At 44.1% G+C, this 18,562-nt stretch overlaps 4 protein-coding genes across 4 annotated transcripts in view; 3 read left to right on the top strand and 1 right to left on the bottom strand.

The window, feature by feature from the left end:
- Positions 1–64: 64 nt before the first annotated feature.
- msrb2 (methionine sulfoxide reductase B2) lies at positions 65–3,232 on the top strand. The gene is made up of 5 exons (XM_030349176.1): positions 65–369; positions 626–723; positions 1,005–1,081; positions 2,178–2,325; positions 2,833–3,232. The coding sequence occupies exons 1-5, from the start codon at positions 255–257 to the stop codon at positions 2,956–2,958; spliced, it is 564 nt and encodes a 187-aa protein (XP_030205036.1). The 5' UTR covers positions 65–254; the 3' UTR covers positions 2,959–3,232.
- Positions 3,233–3,429: 197 nt separating this feature from the next.
- Positions 3,430–6,428, top strand: c8g (complement component 8, gamma polypeptide). Its single transcript, XM_030349175.1, has 7 exons — positions 3,430–3,816; positions 4,628–4,773; positions 5,023–5,093; positions 5,332–5,439; positions 5,563–5,667; positions 5,897–5,932; positions 6,326–6,428. The coding sequence occupies exons 1-7, from the start codon at positions 3,445–3,447 to the stop codon at positions 6,343–6,345; spliced, it is 858 nt and encodes a 285-aa protein (XP_030205035.1). The 5' UTR covers positions 3,430–3,444; the 3' UTR covers positions 6,346–6,428.
- A 725-nt stretch (positions 6,429–7,153) lies between these two features.
- Positions 7,154–9,646, top strand: LOC115537335 (lipocalin). Its single transcript, XM_030349178.1, has 6 exons — positions 7,154–7,546; positions 8,319–8,458; positions 8,550–8,629; positions 8,788–8,901; positions 9,036–9,137; positions 9,271–9,646. The coding sequence occupies exons 1-6, from the start codon at positions 7,451–7,453 to the stop codon at positions 9,288–9,290; spliced, it is 552 nt and encodes a 183-aa protein (XP_030205038.1). The 5' UTR covers positions 7,154–7,450; the 3' UTR covers positions 9,291–9,646.
- A 952-nt stretch (positions 9,647–10,598) lies between these two features.
- The window catches only part of cntnap2a (contactin associated protein 2a), a 314,072-nt gene continuing 306,108 nt past the window's right edge, over positions 10,599–18,562 (bottom strand). The window contains exons 24-26 of the mRNA XM_030348959.1: positions 16,762–17,064; positions 14,065–14,136; positions 10,599–13,114 (exon numbers count right to left, since the gene is read on the bottom strand). Of these exons, the coding sequence (XP_030204819.1) occupies positions 12,897–13,114; positions 14,065–14,136; positions 16,762–17,064 (593 nt within the window). The 3' untranslated portion in view covers positions 10,599–12,896. The remainder of the gene's footprint in view (positions 13,115–14,064; positions 14,137–16,761; positions 17,065–18,562) is intronic.

The raw sequence follows: 18,562 nt of genomic DNA, 5'->3' as shown, positions 1-18,562 counted from the left end.
AATGACCGTGCTGCAGGAAATAATCCCTTTGGTTCAACTTTTACCCAGATAATATAGATAAGCCTGTTTTATGACTGGACCGACCACCATGCATTGGGAGTCCTAGTGCAGACGTCTGCGCAGAATAAAAGCGGTTTAAGCTTGCATGGTCCTGAATAAGCCAGCGACCGTATTGCACCATGGGCGACACTGATAGTGCTCTGCGCTGCACTTGACTTCAGAACAGCGAGAGGCAAACAGTACAGGAGGAAAACATGTCCCGTCTCTTAGCTCGGATCTCTTCCCTTGTTTCTCAACGGGCGAGCGCCAAGTCCTCGATCTCATTAACCAGAACTCCGGTCCTCATTCGACCCCTCTCCACAAGTCAAGGTACTGGAAGAACGTTTATTTGATCCGTTTTTCTTTTATGGGCATGCATGGTTAAGGGGTCACATTGCCTTTAGCTGCGAATCATTGCCAGGCTGCAGTTTTTTTTTTGGTTTACAATGTTGTCCTCTTCAATCGATTAAAACACTTAAAAGATTGCCAATAACGGCCGCATCGTTGAGCCTGCAGCACATCTGAATGCAAATCAACAAGTGTGTCCCCATTGAACAGCTATATGCTTTCCCGACCGCTCGGTTAGGACTGAGGTCGCTGACTCGCTACGATGAGACCACCGACTGGCAAAAGAAACTGAGTCCAGAACAATACGTTGTCACCAGAGAGAAGGGGACAGAAGTGGTAAGAGACCCGTACCAAACATGTTCCACAAACAAGCATCAATATGAAAACAAAATATATCGACCACTGAGGAAAACTATCTGACCAATGTGCTGTGTAAAGTTGACTCTAAAACAAAATATATCGACCACTGAGGAAAACTATCTGACCAATGTGCTGTGTAAAGTGGACTTCTTCTGACCTAGTTCATGATGTTTAAATAAACATTTTGGAAGATATCATTGATTATTATCTTGATTTCCCTTTTTCCACTTACTGGAAATTGTGTGTGTATTTCGTAGCCTTTCAGTGGGATCTACCTGAACCATAATGAGGTGGGGATGTACCACTGCGTCTGCTGTTCATCTCCGGTCTTCAGGTATCCCATCACCGAAACTACAAGAAACTACCCGGGAGCAGAGAAAACATTTAGGAGTGATAGGTGTTTAGTTAAAAGTCCCTATAGGGCTCTTTATCAACACTTATTGGATTGTCCAATCAAATTATTTGGTTGGAACAAGCTGTTGCAAAAGACTAAATATCCGACTTATCCCCCCCAAAAAATTGAATTAAGAATAATATATTAATTAATGTAATAATGAATTAAAATAACTGAATACATCCAGGGTAAATTCCAAAATACTTATAAGTATATATGCATTCATTTTGTTTTTCAAACCTACCCATTTATCACCTCATCCACAGCATTTCGTGGTCGATAGTGTTTGAATATGGTTGATAGTGTTTAAATGTGGTCGATAGGGTTTAAATGTGGTCGTTAAGGTTTAAATGTGGTCTATAGTGTTTAAATGTGGTCGATAGGGTTTACATGTTTAAATGTGGTCGATAGTGTTTAAATGTGGTCGATAGGGTTTAAATGTGGTCGATAGGGTTTAAATGTGGTCGATAGGGTTTACATGCTTAAATGTGGTCGATAGTGTTTAAATGTGGTCGATAGTGTTTGAATGTGGTCGATGGTGTTTGAATGTGGTCGATAGTGTTTAAATGTGCTCAATAGTGTTTAAATGTGGTCGATAGTGTTTGAATGTGCTCGATAGTGTTTAAATGTGGTCGATAGTGTTTGAATATGGTCGATAGTGTTTAAATGTGGTCGATAGGATTTAAATGTGGTCGATAGGGTTTAAATGTGGTCGATAGGGTTTACATGTGGTCCATAGTAGTGTTAAATGTTCTTTTCCCTCTCTCTCCACCTCATCCCTCACTCTCCACCTCAAGCTGGTGTGTGGTGAGCGTTCTGGCGCCGATTGGCTGCCGTGCATCACCCAAATGGGTGCTACATACTGGTGGTGGTTAGTGAGGTCCCCCCCCCCCCCCCCCCCCCTTCACTGTAGGCGTCTTTGAGTGTCTAGAAAAGCGCTAAATAAATTCAATGAATTATTATTATTATTATTATTTCCTCCGTGGTCCATGACCATATAAGGCGGATATTGACCACAGCCCTTCTCTCTGGTTAGTTCAGAGGCCAAGTATGACTCGGGGACCGGCTGGCCATCGTTCACAGAGGCACATGGGACGTGGGAGCGGGACGAGAGCCACGCCTGTGTAACGCGTCGCCCTGACAACAGCCTGGGCAGCGCCGGGACCGAGGTGCTGTGCAAAATCGTGAGTTGGATTCTTGGTGAAGACATATCACTTTCTTAGATAAGTGTTATGACGCCACCCTTTAGGTTAAGCATAGGAAATGTTGCACTCAGGGACACAGACCGAAACGAAAAGTATCCTATACCGGGGCCAAACCGGTTTCAAGATTAGGGGAAAATAAACTTACCATCCTTTATTTTTTTTAAGGACTGATTGGTTGACGACTTCCCAAGTTACATGTAAAGACTGAAATTCTGAAATAAAGTAACGACCCTTATACCGCCGTTTTTTTCTGGGGCGAGAGCTGAAGGTGTTTTTAGTCAGCTCCAACTTAGAACGGCCTAAACACTGCCACCAGAACCTATTTATAGACGCTGGGAAAGATAGAACAGTTAGACCCTCTTCCCCTAATCAGGCAAACTGTGTTGTGTCTGTCTGTCTGTCTGTCTGTCTGTCTGTCTGTCTGTCTGTCTGTCTGTCTGTCTGTCTGTCTGTCTGTCTGTCTGTCTGTGTCTGTGTGTGACACAGTGCGATGCCCACTTGGGCCATGTGTTTGATGACGGACCGGACCCCAGTGGCCAGCGCTTCTGTATCAACAGTGTGGCCCTTCAGTTCAAAGCCCGGGAAAACAACCCGGAAGACAAGAACGAGTAGAATCGTCTGGAAGCTGTCTTCGCCAGGAAGATGAAAATACCCAAGGAAATTGTCCTTTTTAACACAATACATTCATTGTAACATTTACACTGAGGTTCAATTCTGATTTATGTATTACTTTTTCACTTTTATTACTCACTTCCTACAGATGATTAGAATTTGCTTTTTGTGAACAGTGAAAATGGCGGATTTTGCTTGTTAAACAATACACTGGTACATGCATGGTTCAATATGCTCTATTGAAAGCATTGGTTTAATAAATAATAGAACAATACATCTTTGCAATTCAATTCATGATTTTTTGCCATAATAAGTCAAACGGTTTGTGAACCAAACTTAAAAAGAAAAAGGTTTTCACCCTGACTTCAACCGTTCCTCAATCCTAGATAATTCAAGTTTGCGAATCACAGGTTTCAACCCATTTCAACATGAGACATCCTGTAAATGAAATGTAAACACAACAGAACTTCTGGTGCCATTGAGTAAATGTGTAACTCCTCATGGTTTATCGCCCAGCTCTCTCTCTCTGTCTGTTTGTATGTCAGGGCAGAGCATAGCAGAAACCAAAAAACAAGAATCTCATCCCCTGATAAAAGAAAAAGATATCAAATAAAAACCCCTTTGGAGGAGGACGATTTTGAAGTTCTTAGGAGCTGGCCCTTGATCTCTTCAACCATGACTGGAGTACGGCATCGCGTGACGCTGGCGGTGGTGCTTCTGTGTGTCTGTCTGTGGGGGACCACGGATGCCGGGGTAGCTAAAGAACGCGAGCGGGTCGTGAGGAAGCCGAGGAAACCGGCCCCAACCCCCAGCGCCGTAGAACGGAGCCCAGGCGCACCACCGATAGACATGTCAAAGGTAGGAACACTGTATCCACCAACCGATTGAGGTTGTCCGTATTATGTCGTAAAGACTTAAAGACTTGATTTGCCTTTGTTGTTTTTTAAAAGTCATTGGATTCCCAAGATGGTTTTCATTACGTCTGGGAATGATTCCTTTGAGACAGATTTTCAAAAACTTGAGTGTAACTTTGCAAAAGAAAAACCCATGTTTCATGCTGTCAAAATTGTAATAAAACAACACAACACAAGAAAACATCACACAAAGTCAGTTGATACTATTTAGGGGAAGCTTTCCTCCAAAGTGACTTACAGTGAATACAAATGCAGTTCTTAAGGGAGCAAGACCTCTTGCTCAAAGCTGCTACCGCACAGGCTCAGGTAGAAAAGCTATTAGATAAATTGCAAATATACGGCTTTAAGAACCTAAGTCAATAGCATACAGGACCGTTATCTGACCTTTGCACAGTCTGTCACTGTCTGACAGGGTTTCACAGCAACAACCGATAAACACACAGCAACACTGCAATATTGATCAATCCGGTCACTGCCGTATAACACTGAGTGAACAAGTGTTAAGTAACCACACAACATCATTTATCACTTATTTCTGATTGATTATTTGAATTTTCAGAAGGGCAAAATAAATGCTGGTTCTAATGTTATTAATGATGACATTCCCGACGAGTATACATAAAAACTGTACATCATAAACGTAGCGTTGGCAGTATTGGCTAACATTTCTAGAAGAAACAGCCTCGCAGCACCTGAACCTTTAGCTACGTTGTCCGACTCCCATCTGCTTCTTCCTCTGGTGCTGTGCCCGCAAGATGTGGGGCAAGTGGTACCTTCTCAACCTGGCCTCAACGTGCCCCCACCAGCTACAGCAGGGCGCCTCCTCTGAGGCTACAGTCATAAACCTAACCCCTCCTGAGCAGGAATCCTCCCCAGTTTCTGTCAGCACCAAAACACGCTTGTGAGTATATGGACCATGACGTCGACGTATACACATGTGGAAGTGTGCAAATACACACACGCACGCACACAAACAGCACAAAGCCAGGCACAGGAACACACATACACCCGAGTACGAACATGCACACCATTTTTCCTTCTTCTGTGTTTGTGATGTTGTTGTCAGTTCTACCTCAGTGTACCACTAGAGGGTGCTATGTACGTCGACATGTCCTACACTAACAGCGACTGTTAAACTTTGTCTCCTCAGTAATCATGATTGTTGGGAGATATTACAGAAATACTATCCTACTAAAACGAATGGACGCTACATTCTTAAAGGTACCAAATGTCGCTCTCTGTGTCCTTTACCCTTCAACACACATGCAGCAATACATATTATTATTAATCACCATTCAAATGTATGTCCATGTGTTGGCAATGTTCTATTGTGATAATTGTGCATTTCAAAAATACTATGGTTATTATAAAATGTAAATCCTATCGGATTGGATGGTTACATGTAAGTAAATATTCATGTCTTCAGTAACTGAGTACATTCTGTCCTTTTGTAACAAAGGAAATTCTGTTTCTGAGCCCAGCACGGACGTTATCATTATGGAGTTGGATAATGCTTATGCTTTTATCCTCTACCATAAGAAAGGCAAGATTACTGCCAAACTCTACGGTGAGTCCTTGAGTTATGCGACTGCCACTTTATCTGTACTTCATAAGGGCTGAGTGATACTCAATAGCTGAAATCACACACACACACACACACACAGTTGATTATGTTTGATTGGTCAAACAGGTCGCTCTACAGTCAATCTCTCCGAGCCCATGTTGACCAAGTTTGAGACGCTTGCTCAGGAGAAGGGAATGAGTTTGGCCTACCTCTTCCCCTTCCCCACCTTCGGTAGGTCCACATCCAGTGTGGGGAAACAAAATCGTAATTTTCTGTCAGCAAACACATTTCCGGTAGACTACATTTAAACACATTATTTTTTAAATATAAATAAAATGTGCATATATTAAACTAACACATACTCACTTCTCATCTTAATCCTCTTGCATTCCTGCAAATGTATGAGTGTTTTTGTAGATATGCATTCCTCACAAAAGGGAAAACTGTCATTTATCTGCAGGTCACTGTGATTCTGTAACCAAAGACCATGTTATAGGTAAGTCCAATGAATCCAAAGAAGAGACACAGAATTATTCCCACATATTTGTCAGCCCTATATGCAAGTTCCCCAAAATGTGCTTTGAAAAAGGTGAACAGGGCAACAAAGCCAGATGATGATGCAAATGTAAGAGACGAGTTTGGTCCACAACTCCACCTATTTACATAACCTTATATACCATGGATCCTACTCCCCCCCCCCCCCCCCCCCCCTCCTCTCAGCTTGACATGAGCTTCGGGACATGAGCTTCGGGACATGTTATGCAACAGCCATGGACAATTTGCAAGGTTTCATAACCAAAGTTATATAAAAGTGAGGTTGATAAACTAGGTCCTTTTCCGCTTTGTATAATAAGTTGAGATTATAACAGTTTTTTTTTCTTTTCCATAGATTGCATCCCTACGTGCTGAGGCCAGGCACACAAAGATCCTACTCAACCCACTTCATGGAGGACATTAAATAAAAATCAGCTGAATAAACAAATTCTATTTCGTTCAAGTAGTGTTTTTTAGGAGTACAGGTAGAATGGTTGACAAGATTGGACTCTTCTTTTTTTTAAAGTACAAATACATAACCCACATCAGTAGAGCAACATCCAATATGCGAGGACATATTTTAATATCCCCTGCTGAGATTTATACTGCATTTCAATTTCCGATAGAACAAATGAAGAACAGATGAGGAAGAAAAAGAGGGGGTAGGGGGGGTTGCAGAGTTTGGTTACAAAACTATTGAGATTACCTAACCCCTTCTCGGCACCCCAGTGAGTGAGTGTGTGTGTGTGTGTGTGTGTGTGCTTGTGCGTGTGTGGGTGTGTGTGTCTGTGATATAACTGAAAATGTGCCAGTCCTGAAAATGTTTTCTAAATACACAATAGAGTCAAACATATTAATCAACAATAAGGAGAGAATTGCTCACAAATCTATGCATATCTTTCTTGCACAGAAAGAAAACCATAAAAGCCATATTAAAGAATAAATGAAGAAAATGAAAATCTGGGTTTCCCCAGCATGTAGGATGCGAAATAATCAGTGGGAAAAACTATGGATTTTACATACAACAAGCATTGCAGGAATCCCCAGCCCCCCCCCCCCCCCCCCCCCCCCCCCCTCACACACACACACACACACACACACACACACACACCGCACACACACACACACACACACACATACCTAAATGATTTTCTTTTGGGCCTTTTTAGGCAATCTCATTTGCATGTCTGATTATGCAACGGCTGAGATTAGCATTCCTACTGGTGAGTGCCAAAGACCTCTTAGAACAAAACAGGGTCAGCACTGATTGTGTGTGTTTGTGTGTGTGCGTGTGTGTGTGTGTTTGTGTGTCTATCCAGCCCCTCTGGGAGGACTGTTGGAGACAGTAGGAGGAGAGAGAAGAGGGGGAGGGGACTGAAGTAGGACCCTATATAAAGAGGTCCAGTACTCTGTGATCCTTCACCTCATTCCTTCCGAAGCCCCTCCACTCGCTGAAGGAACCCCCCCATCGGCAAGGACCATGACGAACTCCCTGCTCAGGTCACTGGCAGCCCTGCTGTGTGTGCTGAGTGTCTGCGCTGATGTGACGCCCGCGGCTGACTTTGACGTGACTCGGGTAAGAGAGAGAGAGAACCACATGCTGCAGTCCAGCAGGATAAAAGGGTTACATCATGGGGTCTGCAGAGATTTTAACAATGTGTGCAAATGTATTTGTCGGTTACTGCTTGTTACAAAGACAAGGGATCATGGTTTTACTGGGTTCTTTCGAACAAAGGATACAGGGTGGTGGAGAAGTTTGTTGATGACAAATGGCCGTGTGTCCCATGTTGCCATCAAGTAAAACTGTGTGCACCTTGATTATTCCATGTGCAACTGGTGTGCAGCCTCCCCCAGCCCTTGAGTCTAATCAGACTTGGCCAGGTGAGGCTGCTTGAACCAGCCATCATCCACAAGCACCCCAATCTGACTTTTTTTTTTTTGCTGTTGAAAGTATGAACTTGCATTATACCTTTTTTAAAACAGGAAGTATAGTGTGATACTCTATAAATTGCTATTATGCATGTTAAATATGGATAGAGCGTCTTAAATAATACTATATTAATAAGCATCTTAGAGTACCATATTAAGCGCTATATAAATTTCATTTATTATTATTATAGAACAATCCATAGATTATCAAGAATCAATGAAAAGTAGATGATAAAAAAAGGGCAGAGTAAGGAATTGAGAATTGTGTTTGTTACTCATTAAATATGAAGATGAGTTAAATAGAAATGACAAATGTATAAAAAGTAAGGCAGCATAGGATTGAGGCATACACAATTTAAGGTTTTGAAAAGTACCACCTTATTTGAGTTGGCTCATTCATTTCTCTTTCTCTTTCTTAGGTCAATGGGAGGTGGTATCTGGTTGGTTTCGCCACAAACGCTCCGTGGTTTGTGACCAACAAGGCCGGCATGAAGACGGGCATCGCCGTGATGGTCCCCACTGCGGAGGCAGATCTGCAGGTCGCCCACACCCATTTGAAGTGAGTGTAGTACCTTTTAACTCGGGGACATGTCCCCCTTATCGGGTGGGTCTGTTGGGTTGGCTAGAGATTCAATCACTTTCTGTTTCAGTGCCGATGGAAGCTGCTGGAGAATGTCTCACTTGGCGAGTAAAACCGCAACTCCTGGAAAATTCTTCTTCCACAGCGAAGGTATGGGAGTATGCAGGCAAAAAAATAACACGCACAATATACTCACACGCACGCGCGCAGATTTAGGAAAACACCCGCGCACATGAGCACGCCTAACTAGACACATCCACAATGATTGCAATGTGAAATGTGCTGATGACCCATGTTTCCTTACTCAGCCTGGGGCAACGACAACGACATGATCTTCACCGACGTCCAGTACGCCGAGCACGCGGTGGTCTACAACGTCAAGACCAAGGACGGAGTATCGGAGGTCCTGAACAAGCTCTTCAGTAAGCAGCGTCACTGACGCCTTTCCATATCAACTTCTTCCGGCACACAGGGTCATTGTTGTATTTTTAGGGGACGGAAACGTATGTTCCTATCGTGGGGTTAAATGACATGGATTTATTTAATTATTGCCCAGGCCGAACACCCGAGGTGGGTGCAGCGGTGACCCAGAGATTCCAGCAATTCTCGCTGGAGCAGGGCGTTCTGGCCGACAACATCGTCATGCTGCCCCCTAACGGTACGTCTACTCCAGCCTGTTATCCATGTTTCAGGACTAGCTAGGCACGCACCACAAAAGCGTGCATCTGCACGTAATCTCCTGTATATATATTTTTTTTTTGCGTTTCATTTTTTTGTTTCTTTGCTTACAGGCGAATGCCCTGAAGCCTAAAGGACTGCCCGAAATCCGACACACTGCTCCTGCTGTAGAAGTCCGAAACCGTTTCAGCTCAGAGCGCTCTGTCCGTGGAGCGGTACCACTAGGAGACTGCGCTCCCCGCTCATGAGCATATCAACGACCAATCACTCACTCATAGCCTTTGTCTCTTAGCTTATTTTCTGTAGCATGATGTTTGACAAAGGGTTTGATAAAGAGATTTTAGAAAGATGTATGATTCTTAAACGGGGGCTGGGACTCCCACAAAGAACACACTCCCCATACACGCGTCATGAACCATTTTTATTCGACTATCTTTTTACTGTTTGCTTAATTTTGCTTTGGTTAAATAAAGGCCTTTTAATTACAAAGTTGTTTTTCTGTATTATAAAAAAACGGAAACAAAAGTTCCGGTCCACATTAGTAAACTCGGACTGTATAAATAGTGGAAACTGTTGGCATTTTAAAAATGCTGGGTATATGAAATCAATATATGGATGTAGGACAGCATAGGTCTTATCTGTACAGTTGTGTACTCTGTATATAGTTTGATTTGTCACACATTTTTGTCCCAGTTGCCGAAACGAAGGACTGCATTGTCTACCTTTGACCAGTTTCATAACATGTGGCTGGCTACCCAATATCAAACCATATAGATGGAGCTAGCACAATCATTGTCCTGTAATGTGAGCCTTTGATTTATCCAATTCAGCCCCCATTATATCTTGTTTGGCTTCCAATATTTGTAAGTATGCAATTTAACCTCAATCTGATAGTCCCTACTGGCCTATGTAATATCTGCCAAGTCTAACGGGATAAACGACCCCAAACTCTGGCCGTAATTATGGTAAACATGAGGATAATAACTCGGAAGTAGCAGTAAACCAATCTGCAAATGTTGCTAGCGACTGACTGCGTAAAGACAGGGCCAGTCTGTGGCCGGCCCTAGAACCAAAGGAGAAGCGGTGAGCTAATCCAGAGTGAGAGCCTCAGCCAATGACGCTTTATAAACAGGCCCTGACAGGCAGTCGGCAGCTGCCCAAGTCGAATTGGGCTCCACTGGGGACGCCTCGCTTTACAAAATTGCCCTGGAAGCCAGTAAGAAGTAGTCCATTTACTGCCCGAGGTCCCGCCGGTCTCTAGAATGGCTTCTGCTTCAAGCATTCATTCCGTTTTTTGGCTGTCCCTAGACCTTTTAGTAAGCTACTTATATTATTTATAAAGTTGTTGCTGTTCGCTTATCTGGGCTTTGTTCAGTTGTGATCATGTAGGCCCGTTTAAGAAGGGAGGAAGGCAGGGGTGAACAGAGAAAGACTCGGCACATAGGATCAAAAGACGTTTATTGAACTTAATATAACTCATAGATATGATTCTGTTCTGATCATCATTCTGACCCAATGCATATCATCTGTATGCTTGTTTGTGTACGTGTGTGGGAGATCGGGGGAGGGATGGACGGTGTAATGATTCCTGCGATGAGTCGGGCGAGTTAAACAGCTCCAGAATCAAAGTCGCTTGTGTAACACTCTTTGTGTAGAGTATAGTCCTGGAATTGATTGAAGTTTTGTTTTAGACTGAACTAGCACCTTCTTCGAGGCCCTGACGAAATTTTGCCGTCTACGGATGGCGGGACTGCTAACACCGCTAACTCGGGTTCAAGCTATATGTGATTAGCACTCGAAAGGACAAGGAACACTGACATAAGAAACCATTCATGTATTGAGAGATATCACAACTCAAATGTACAGGACACAAAAACAATGGCAGTTGTACCGTTTGGCCTGTTACATCGTAAAAGCTGGGAACAACAATAGCATAGGCCTAAAACAACCACAATAAAGTATAATTAGAAAAAAAAAATGAGAAGAAGAATGATGTCTTTTAAGTGGGAGTCTGTTGGACAACAGCGGTTCTGTTTTTCTGCAGGGAGCGTCGAAGTTTACATGCAACCAAGAGCCATTGACCCTCGTATGATATGTGTCTGACACGGGCTGCGGAGGGTCAGTCGTTTATCAATGCAAATATTCAGTTGACAATGTCGCCCAAGGCCTTCAAATCATGCCACAGCAAAAAACACAATAAATTAAGATTTAATTCTTCTCACGTGGCCACAGCGTTTAGCCTACAGTTGGCGTGTATGTGCAGACTTCACGGGGGAAGGCTGAATGGCTAAACACCTCGAAGGCACAATGGATTACTCAGCCATTTAACATCAGACTTGAGTGTCATAGTTGGAGCTGTAACTCATGTTGGACTGGGTTCAAGAAAAACGCCAGGCGACGTTTACGGGGTCTGGAGAAAGGCTTTGTAAGAGGGGTGATACCGCGCGACAAGTGTTGTAAACCAGCTGGGAGAGACTCTGGCATCGCACCTAACCCAAAATGTAACAATTTATTATGCTCATGGCACCACTACTCCCCCTGGTGGCGGCCTGTCACCACACAGGCCTCCCGACAGTTGCCAACCTCAATTCGAAGCCAGGAGGGTTTGTGAATGAAGACTCGCGTCTTTGGCCGAGGTTTGATTAGAAAATATACCTTCACATGGTCCAAGAAAGAAAGCTGCCCCCTGCTCAACAGAAACTCACAATGATTGGAAAATACTGAATGACATCTTGATGCCTTCCTTCTCCACCCACCTCCCCCAATCCCCCCCTACAACACTACGTCCACCATCGAACCACAACCATTCCGAGCTCTCGTTAAACTCTTCTCTTCGCTTTCAGGAATACAATGCGATGAATCAAATATAATGTCAAGTCATTTATATGTAGGCCTATGTATATATATATCTATAGGTATGGACATTACCTAAATTGCGTAAACGTATTATGCCTAGATCTCTCCATATAACTTTTAGAAAAGAAAAAGAAAACAACATTTCATGACGTATTTACAGAGTGACATTTGGCATCCGTGTTTCAACTCCATATCCCCCGTCCCGGTGGCTGCGGACTAGGGTAGCCCTCCATGGATATGGGCGATGCAGGGTCTGAAGACTGTGTTTACCACAGCCTCGTTAAAAAAGGGGGGGTTTGGCATGGTTTTTGATCAATTTTATAGATTTTCTTGTAAAAAAGGAAAAGGACAAAACCAAAAAGAAAACAAATCAAGACCGGCAATAAATTGGTGCTAGTACGCCACCCAATAGTTATAATTATTGTTCATATACAGTATTCAAAGGACTCCTGAAAACTCCCAAGCACAATACAAAGAAGGATGAGCCGGTTAGTATGTACACGCGTGTAGTCTCTCACTCCTCGCTCCGTTCTGAATAACTCGCATCGGGATTCTCCTTCTTAAAGTCCTGGGGTTTACAAAACAAACAAATCAATCAACCAAAAAACAAAAAAAAAAGATATTGCATCCCTACCCCTCATTCGGGAGGCCATTGTCCCGGTGGATGACCTTCTGTCATCGAATGTTAACCTTTAACCTCTTGTCTCCCCCCCCCCCCCTCCCACCCCCGTCTTATGGTGGTTGGACGGATCTCTGACTTCCTCTCTCTCTCCCATTGTCTACCATTCTCTCTCTCTCTCACACACTCTCTCTCTCTCTCTCTCTCTCTCTCTCACTACTACATCCCTATGTCTCTCGCCCCGGTGGTGTTTGCACACAGGGTCTAGATGAACCACTCCTTCTTGGACTCGTCGATGGTCTCCGGGTTGTCGGTGCCGATGATGGCCGTGTCCGCCGACTCCCCCCCAACCCCGGCCTCTGCCCCCGCGGCGCCCGCACCCTTGGCCTCGTGGGTGTGGTAGGTGCCCTTGTGGCGGAACATGTAGCGGATCAGGAACACCAGGGTGCACAGGATGGTGAAGATCACCACGGCGATGATGCCTGCAGCAGGGGGCCGGTGGAGGAGGTGTTGGTGGGTGGGGGGAAGGGGGTGGAATGGCGAAGGAAACCACCTTGGTAAGATTTGACATTACATTGATGAACCATTAAGTAAGGTTAGTTAACTTAGGTAGTCATTTATATATTAAATATTCAGAATATATTATATTCATAATTTAATAGTGTAGCCTGCCTATGACCCTGACCCCTCCGCTAATGCTAGTAATTATTATTATTATTGCATCAGTTAATGACAATTAATGGTTATGCAATTTTCTTTCTGTCATAATCAAGACAATTGTGAAGCCCTGGCCGAAGAGATTAACATGTAGTTCGTTTAACAGCCTATAGGTGGTGAGCGGTAGAGAATAACATGTAACCAATATATTTTTTATTAGAATCATAGTGGCTACTTCATATACATTACGCATTTTGCGCGGTCCCGTTTGACAGTTTTATTTTATTTCAAAGTTATTAGGGAATGAATTAAGGAGTTTTGGCCCTAGGCAAGGCAGCCATTCAATTCCCAACCTCAATGTGCCAAATATCGATAGTTTCTGCTGCTACTTGCAAAAGTCCCAAACGATGACAGTGACGTCAATAGAAGGCAAATCTACACCCTCAAAATGGGTGTGTAAACCATACGTCAAGGTCTTTGGTCGCATAGGATGTGGGGAGACTCGTTGGGTGGGGAACTATATTTGAAATGTGTTTATCCAGCTTGTAGACACAGTAGGGACATAATCCAAAATAAATAATTTATAATATGTTTGGGATCCAATCAAATGATTCAAAACATATTTGCGATCAAATCACTTCATCAACACATGTTTGGGATCCCGGCAAATCGTTGATAACACTGATTAATGCACTGAGATTATTATAATTTTACCTAACCTGTACATTTACCTGTAAAAAACAATGACATCATACATTTAGTGAATCAATTGTACCTCCGATGATGGCTGAGTTTCTGTTGACGCCATCAGGGACAACTCTCTCTTCGTTGAAGGGAAACTCTGCATCTGACCAAAGAAAACACAAAACTTGGTCATCCTCAACTCATTCTCCCCCGTTTCCATCACTGTCATGATTTGTCTTTCAGCTGGGAAAGTAGCAAGCACAAGGGAAATCTGGAAACCCCGGTGATTGAACTATACAGTTTTCTTATTTATTCGGATACAGAAAAAAAATGTCCTCTGTCCTCTACTCAGTCAGTGTAAAGTTTGCGTAAAGTGCAGTGAAAGGACGGACAATACTGATATGAAACTATAATTTGTCGATACCACCTTCAGATCCATCTGCATAAGCTAGTGGAGTGTGCCAACGTCATTCCCCTGCGCTTCCTCCTTGTGATGAATACACAATGTGAGTGTGGCAGACCAACCAACAGAAATACTAAACATGCATTGCACACTGCGGGCGACTGCGGCTCCAGCGGCAGCATACACAGGCCCCTGCTTGACTTGCAGAACACGGATGCACCGAGTATGGAGCCTGGGTTACTTATGTGTGGAGAAGTGACCCAGGGGGGGTTGTGTTACGTTAAGGAGCTATGGGGCCGGGTTCAGAGATTAATTGTATTCACTGCTGCCGTCCTCTGGCCAACGCGATACGTCTCCGTTGTGCTATGCGGAAGGGCAGCTCCGCAAGGTAAGTGTGTGTGTGTGTGTGTGTGTGTGTGTGTGTGTGTGTGTGTGTGTGTGTGTGTGTGTGTGTGTGTGTGTGTGTGTGTGTGTGTGTGTGTGTGTGCGCGCGCGTGCGTGGGTGTATGTGTTTTTGTGGGCACGGGAGTGTGTGTGTGAGTGTGCATATGTGCGTGTGTGTGTGTGTGTATATATGTGTGTGTGCATGGGTATTTGTGTGTGTTTGTGTGCCTGTGTGTGTTTGTGTGCCTGTGTGTGTGCGTGTGCTTGCATGTGTGTGAGTTTGTTTGTCTGTGCGTGTGTGTGTGTGCAGGCGTATGTGTGTGTGCAGGCGTGAGTGTGTGTTTGTGTGTGTGCGTGTGTATGTGTGTGTGTCTGTGTGCTGGCGTGTGTGTGTGTATGCGTGTGTGTGTGTGTAGTGTGGGTACTAGAAGGGTGGGCGTACGAGGTGTAGGCAGAGGGAGAGAGTGACGATCATGGTGATCGACCTCCTGCGGAAGTTCGCTGCTGGTCCGGATTTATTGACAATAAATTTCACACACGTGCACACACTCTCATGTCACGCACGCAAACTCACGCACACACCCACACCCACACACACACAGTGTTTACCGCAAAGAGATGGAGTGAAGGGTTAAAAACATGACCTTGCAACCTGCCCATGCATACACACACACACGCATACACACAGAAACACAACCACATGTAAGTGCACACACACACACACGCATACAAGATATACACATACAAGCGAATAAACCAACACACACACACACACACACACACACACACACACACACACACACTTACACACACACACATACACACACACACACACGGAGGCACAGACACGCACACACATTCCCTGGAATGAGCTGGCAGCTATTTCTGCTTCAGTCTGCATTATCCAGGCCTCCCATGGGAGGTGCAGAACATGAGTAAGAAGAAAAGAGGAGGAGAGGGAGGAGGAGTGAGGCTCAGGGAGCTGAGGTAGATGGGCGGGGGGGGTAGAGAAAAGTGGAGGTGGAGGAGGAAGACTAGGAGAAGTTGGACAAACAAAGGAGGAAGGGAGACAGCGTTTATATTATAGGTTGTGTGAGGGTGGGTATGTGTGTGGGTTTGTGGGGATTCAAGAGAGAGTTTTTGAGAGAGATACTCAATATACAGTTTATATATTATATAACAATTCCAACATATTCTATTTTCACTGTAAAATGAGATTATTCAGAAGAAGCAAGAACAATAAAGGCCAGTAAGTAAGCGGGCCGGAAAGTAGAACAAATGTGGGATGAAATAAAATAAACAGGAGAAGAAGAGGAGACGAGGCGGAAATATAAAAATAAGTAAAGGGAGAGTAATCGAAACGCAAGACGTGCCAGATATTATCCTCTATCTATAGCGCAAGCAGAGGAGCAAAGACTGAGAGTCAGCACTCAGGAGGTTCACATCTATCAACCTGATTGGTTCCCTCATATCCCAGTCCAGCATTCTGATAGGCCAAGTTCGGAGCCAAGCACTTTTGGAATGGCTATAGCCGCAGTGTCCATACTTCAATGTCCATCGATGTGGGATGTGAAACTAGAAACTGGTTGGTTTTGTGTAGGTGTTTTTGTGTATTTAGTAGTCTATGTGTATGCCAAGCCAGTTGCCCAACAGTTTGAGCAAGACAGACTTCCACAACAATGTATAACACAATTTATATGTTTTATATACCTTTTTCCCATAATGCAATTATATGTGAATTGTAAAATATCCTGTACCAAACCAACAACCAATCAGAAAAAGTATATGCAACCAAAATGGTATTGTTGACACTCACATTCCAAGTAATATATTAAAATATTACAGCTTTATCTACCTACTGGAAGGATCACGAATCTTCAAACATTTCCCAGCAGCATCAACTTCCAATAAGATAGCATGATACACGTTCTGACAATGCAACCTATTATCAATAAGATAACATGATTGACATCTACATCCATCCCCTGATGTCCCGCCCACCTGTGTTGTCCAGATGCCAGGGGTCCGTTGCGGCCGACATGGGTGGGATGGAGAGAGGCGAAGCGCCGCAGTTGGACTCCACTAGCTTGCCCTGGTAGGACGCTGGCTGCCGTGAGAACGTGCGTCCCTCTGATTGGCCGACGGCTGATGCTGCTGCTCCCGGGGGCGGGGCCAACGAAGAGGCGGGTGTTCTGAGGGCGTACTTGAGTGGCGCGACGCCGTTGAACTGCACCCTGGACAGGCACCCGACGAATCCCGGGCTGTTGTAGCGGTCGATGAGCTCAGGGTCCACGTGGCCGGTCTCTGTGGACCCAAAGAGACCCGAGGGAAAAGGTCAGGAGAAGGTAACAACCACTGGACTGCCGAAGAAGAACCACTTGTTCAGGGGTCGGTGAAGTGGTTTAAGGTGACATATCATTTTGTATTTTTCGTATTTAACGTTTATTTATACTCGAGAGATCAATTGAGGGATGACCCTCATTTGCAATGATGCCGAGCCAAACAAATGCAACCTTGACACTAAACAAGTGTGTGTGATTAGCCGTTACAAGCCGTTTTGAAAATCTCCCTCTTCTGACATCACAAGTGGGCGTGTCCACCTAGATGTGTGTTGGATAGATCAGTCTACCAGCCCTACCAAGTGGACTGTAGCAAACGTCGCTCATCTACCCGTCATACATCTAGGAGGATCGTCCCCTTGTGATGTCAGAAGAGGCAGATTTTCAAAACGGCCTGTAGCGGCCAATCACACTCACACCTGGTGGTATAATATGTCCCCTTTAAAGGAGAGAGGCAGAACAAGAGTGGGCAGAGCTTAGGGAAATAGGATGGAGAGGTAAAAATAGAACCACTGGCTTGTCAGTAAAGTAATCTAAAGGAGTTGCGTCCAAAAAGGAAAGAGACAGGAAGTCGGGCAGATAATAGAAAAATTAATTGGAGAGGGAAGGATGTTTAATATAAAAGAACCAGTTGTAAATAAAGCAATTTGTAATTTGAAGGAGCATCCTAATAAAAAAGAGTGAGTTACTGAAAGAGGCGCAGATGATGACACGGAGCACTAGAATAGGGTTCCTGGAAAATGGAACGTAAACCTCTGGCTTCTTTAGTTTTCAATAAATCATTGAATAAAGAGAGACAGAAAAAAGTACATGGAATAGCAATAAAAGTGTGGGAAGGGGAAAGGGAGAGATAGGAGTGAGAAGGTGAAGTGAGCGTGGGAGGGAGCGAGGGATAGGGAGAGAGATAAATCAGATTCTATGGGTATGTGAGGGTTCAGAGACACGGCCGAGCTAAGCAGGTTCCAAGAGACAATCAGGGGCCAGGATCAGCACATTACAAGAAATCGTAGATACGGGAAGGGATGCAATTTCCTGATTTCTGTAAATAAACTCCCCGTCCAGAATTTTCATTTCCCCATACATTGACATCAACAATGCAAAGATTGAAGACTATGGCCTCTAATGACCTTCACAGATGGAGCATTAAGCTACGAAATAACTACATTTGAACAATACAACTCAATGAAAATGCATTTTATTTCCCTGGTTCGAGGAAAGCCTTCAATGTAGGGATCTTTGATCTGAGATGCAGAAGAACCTGTCTCTCTCTTTCTCTCTCTCTCTTGCTCGCTCAAAATACAATCACACTGGTCTTCTGTATCTACCGTCTCTGTCCCTCTGTCTGACTGACTTTCTCTCTGTCTGTCTGTATGCATGTCTGTCGGTTTGTCAAACCAAGGGTGTTAGGAGGGGTGTTTCCCTGTGAAATTGTACTGGAAGTTGAAGTTTATTTGACAGAAGGG

This window comes from Gadus morhua, chromosome 23, assembly GCF_902167405.1.
Source record: "Gadus morhua chromosome 23, gadMor3.0, whole genome shotgun sequence".
Lineage (NCBI taxonomy): Eukaryota > Metazoa > Chordata > Actinopteri > Gadiformes > Gadidae > Gadus > Gadus morhua.
Note: the sequence above shows the minus strand (reverse complement) of the source record. Positions and strands in the feature narration are given on the sequence as shown.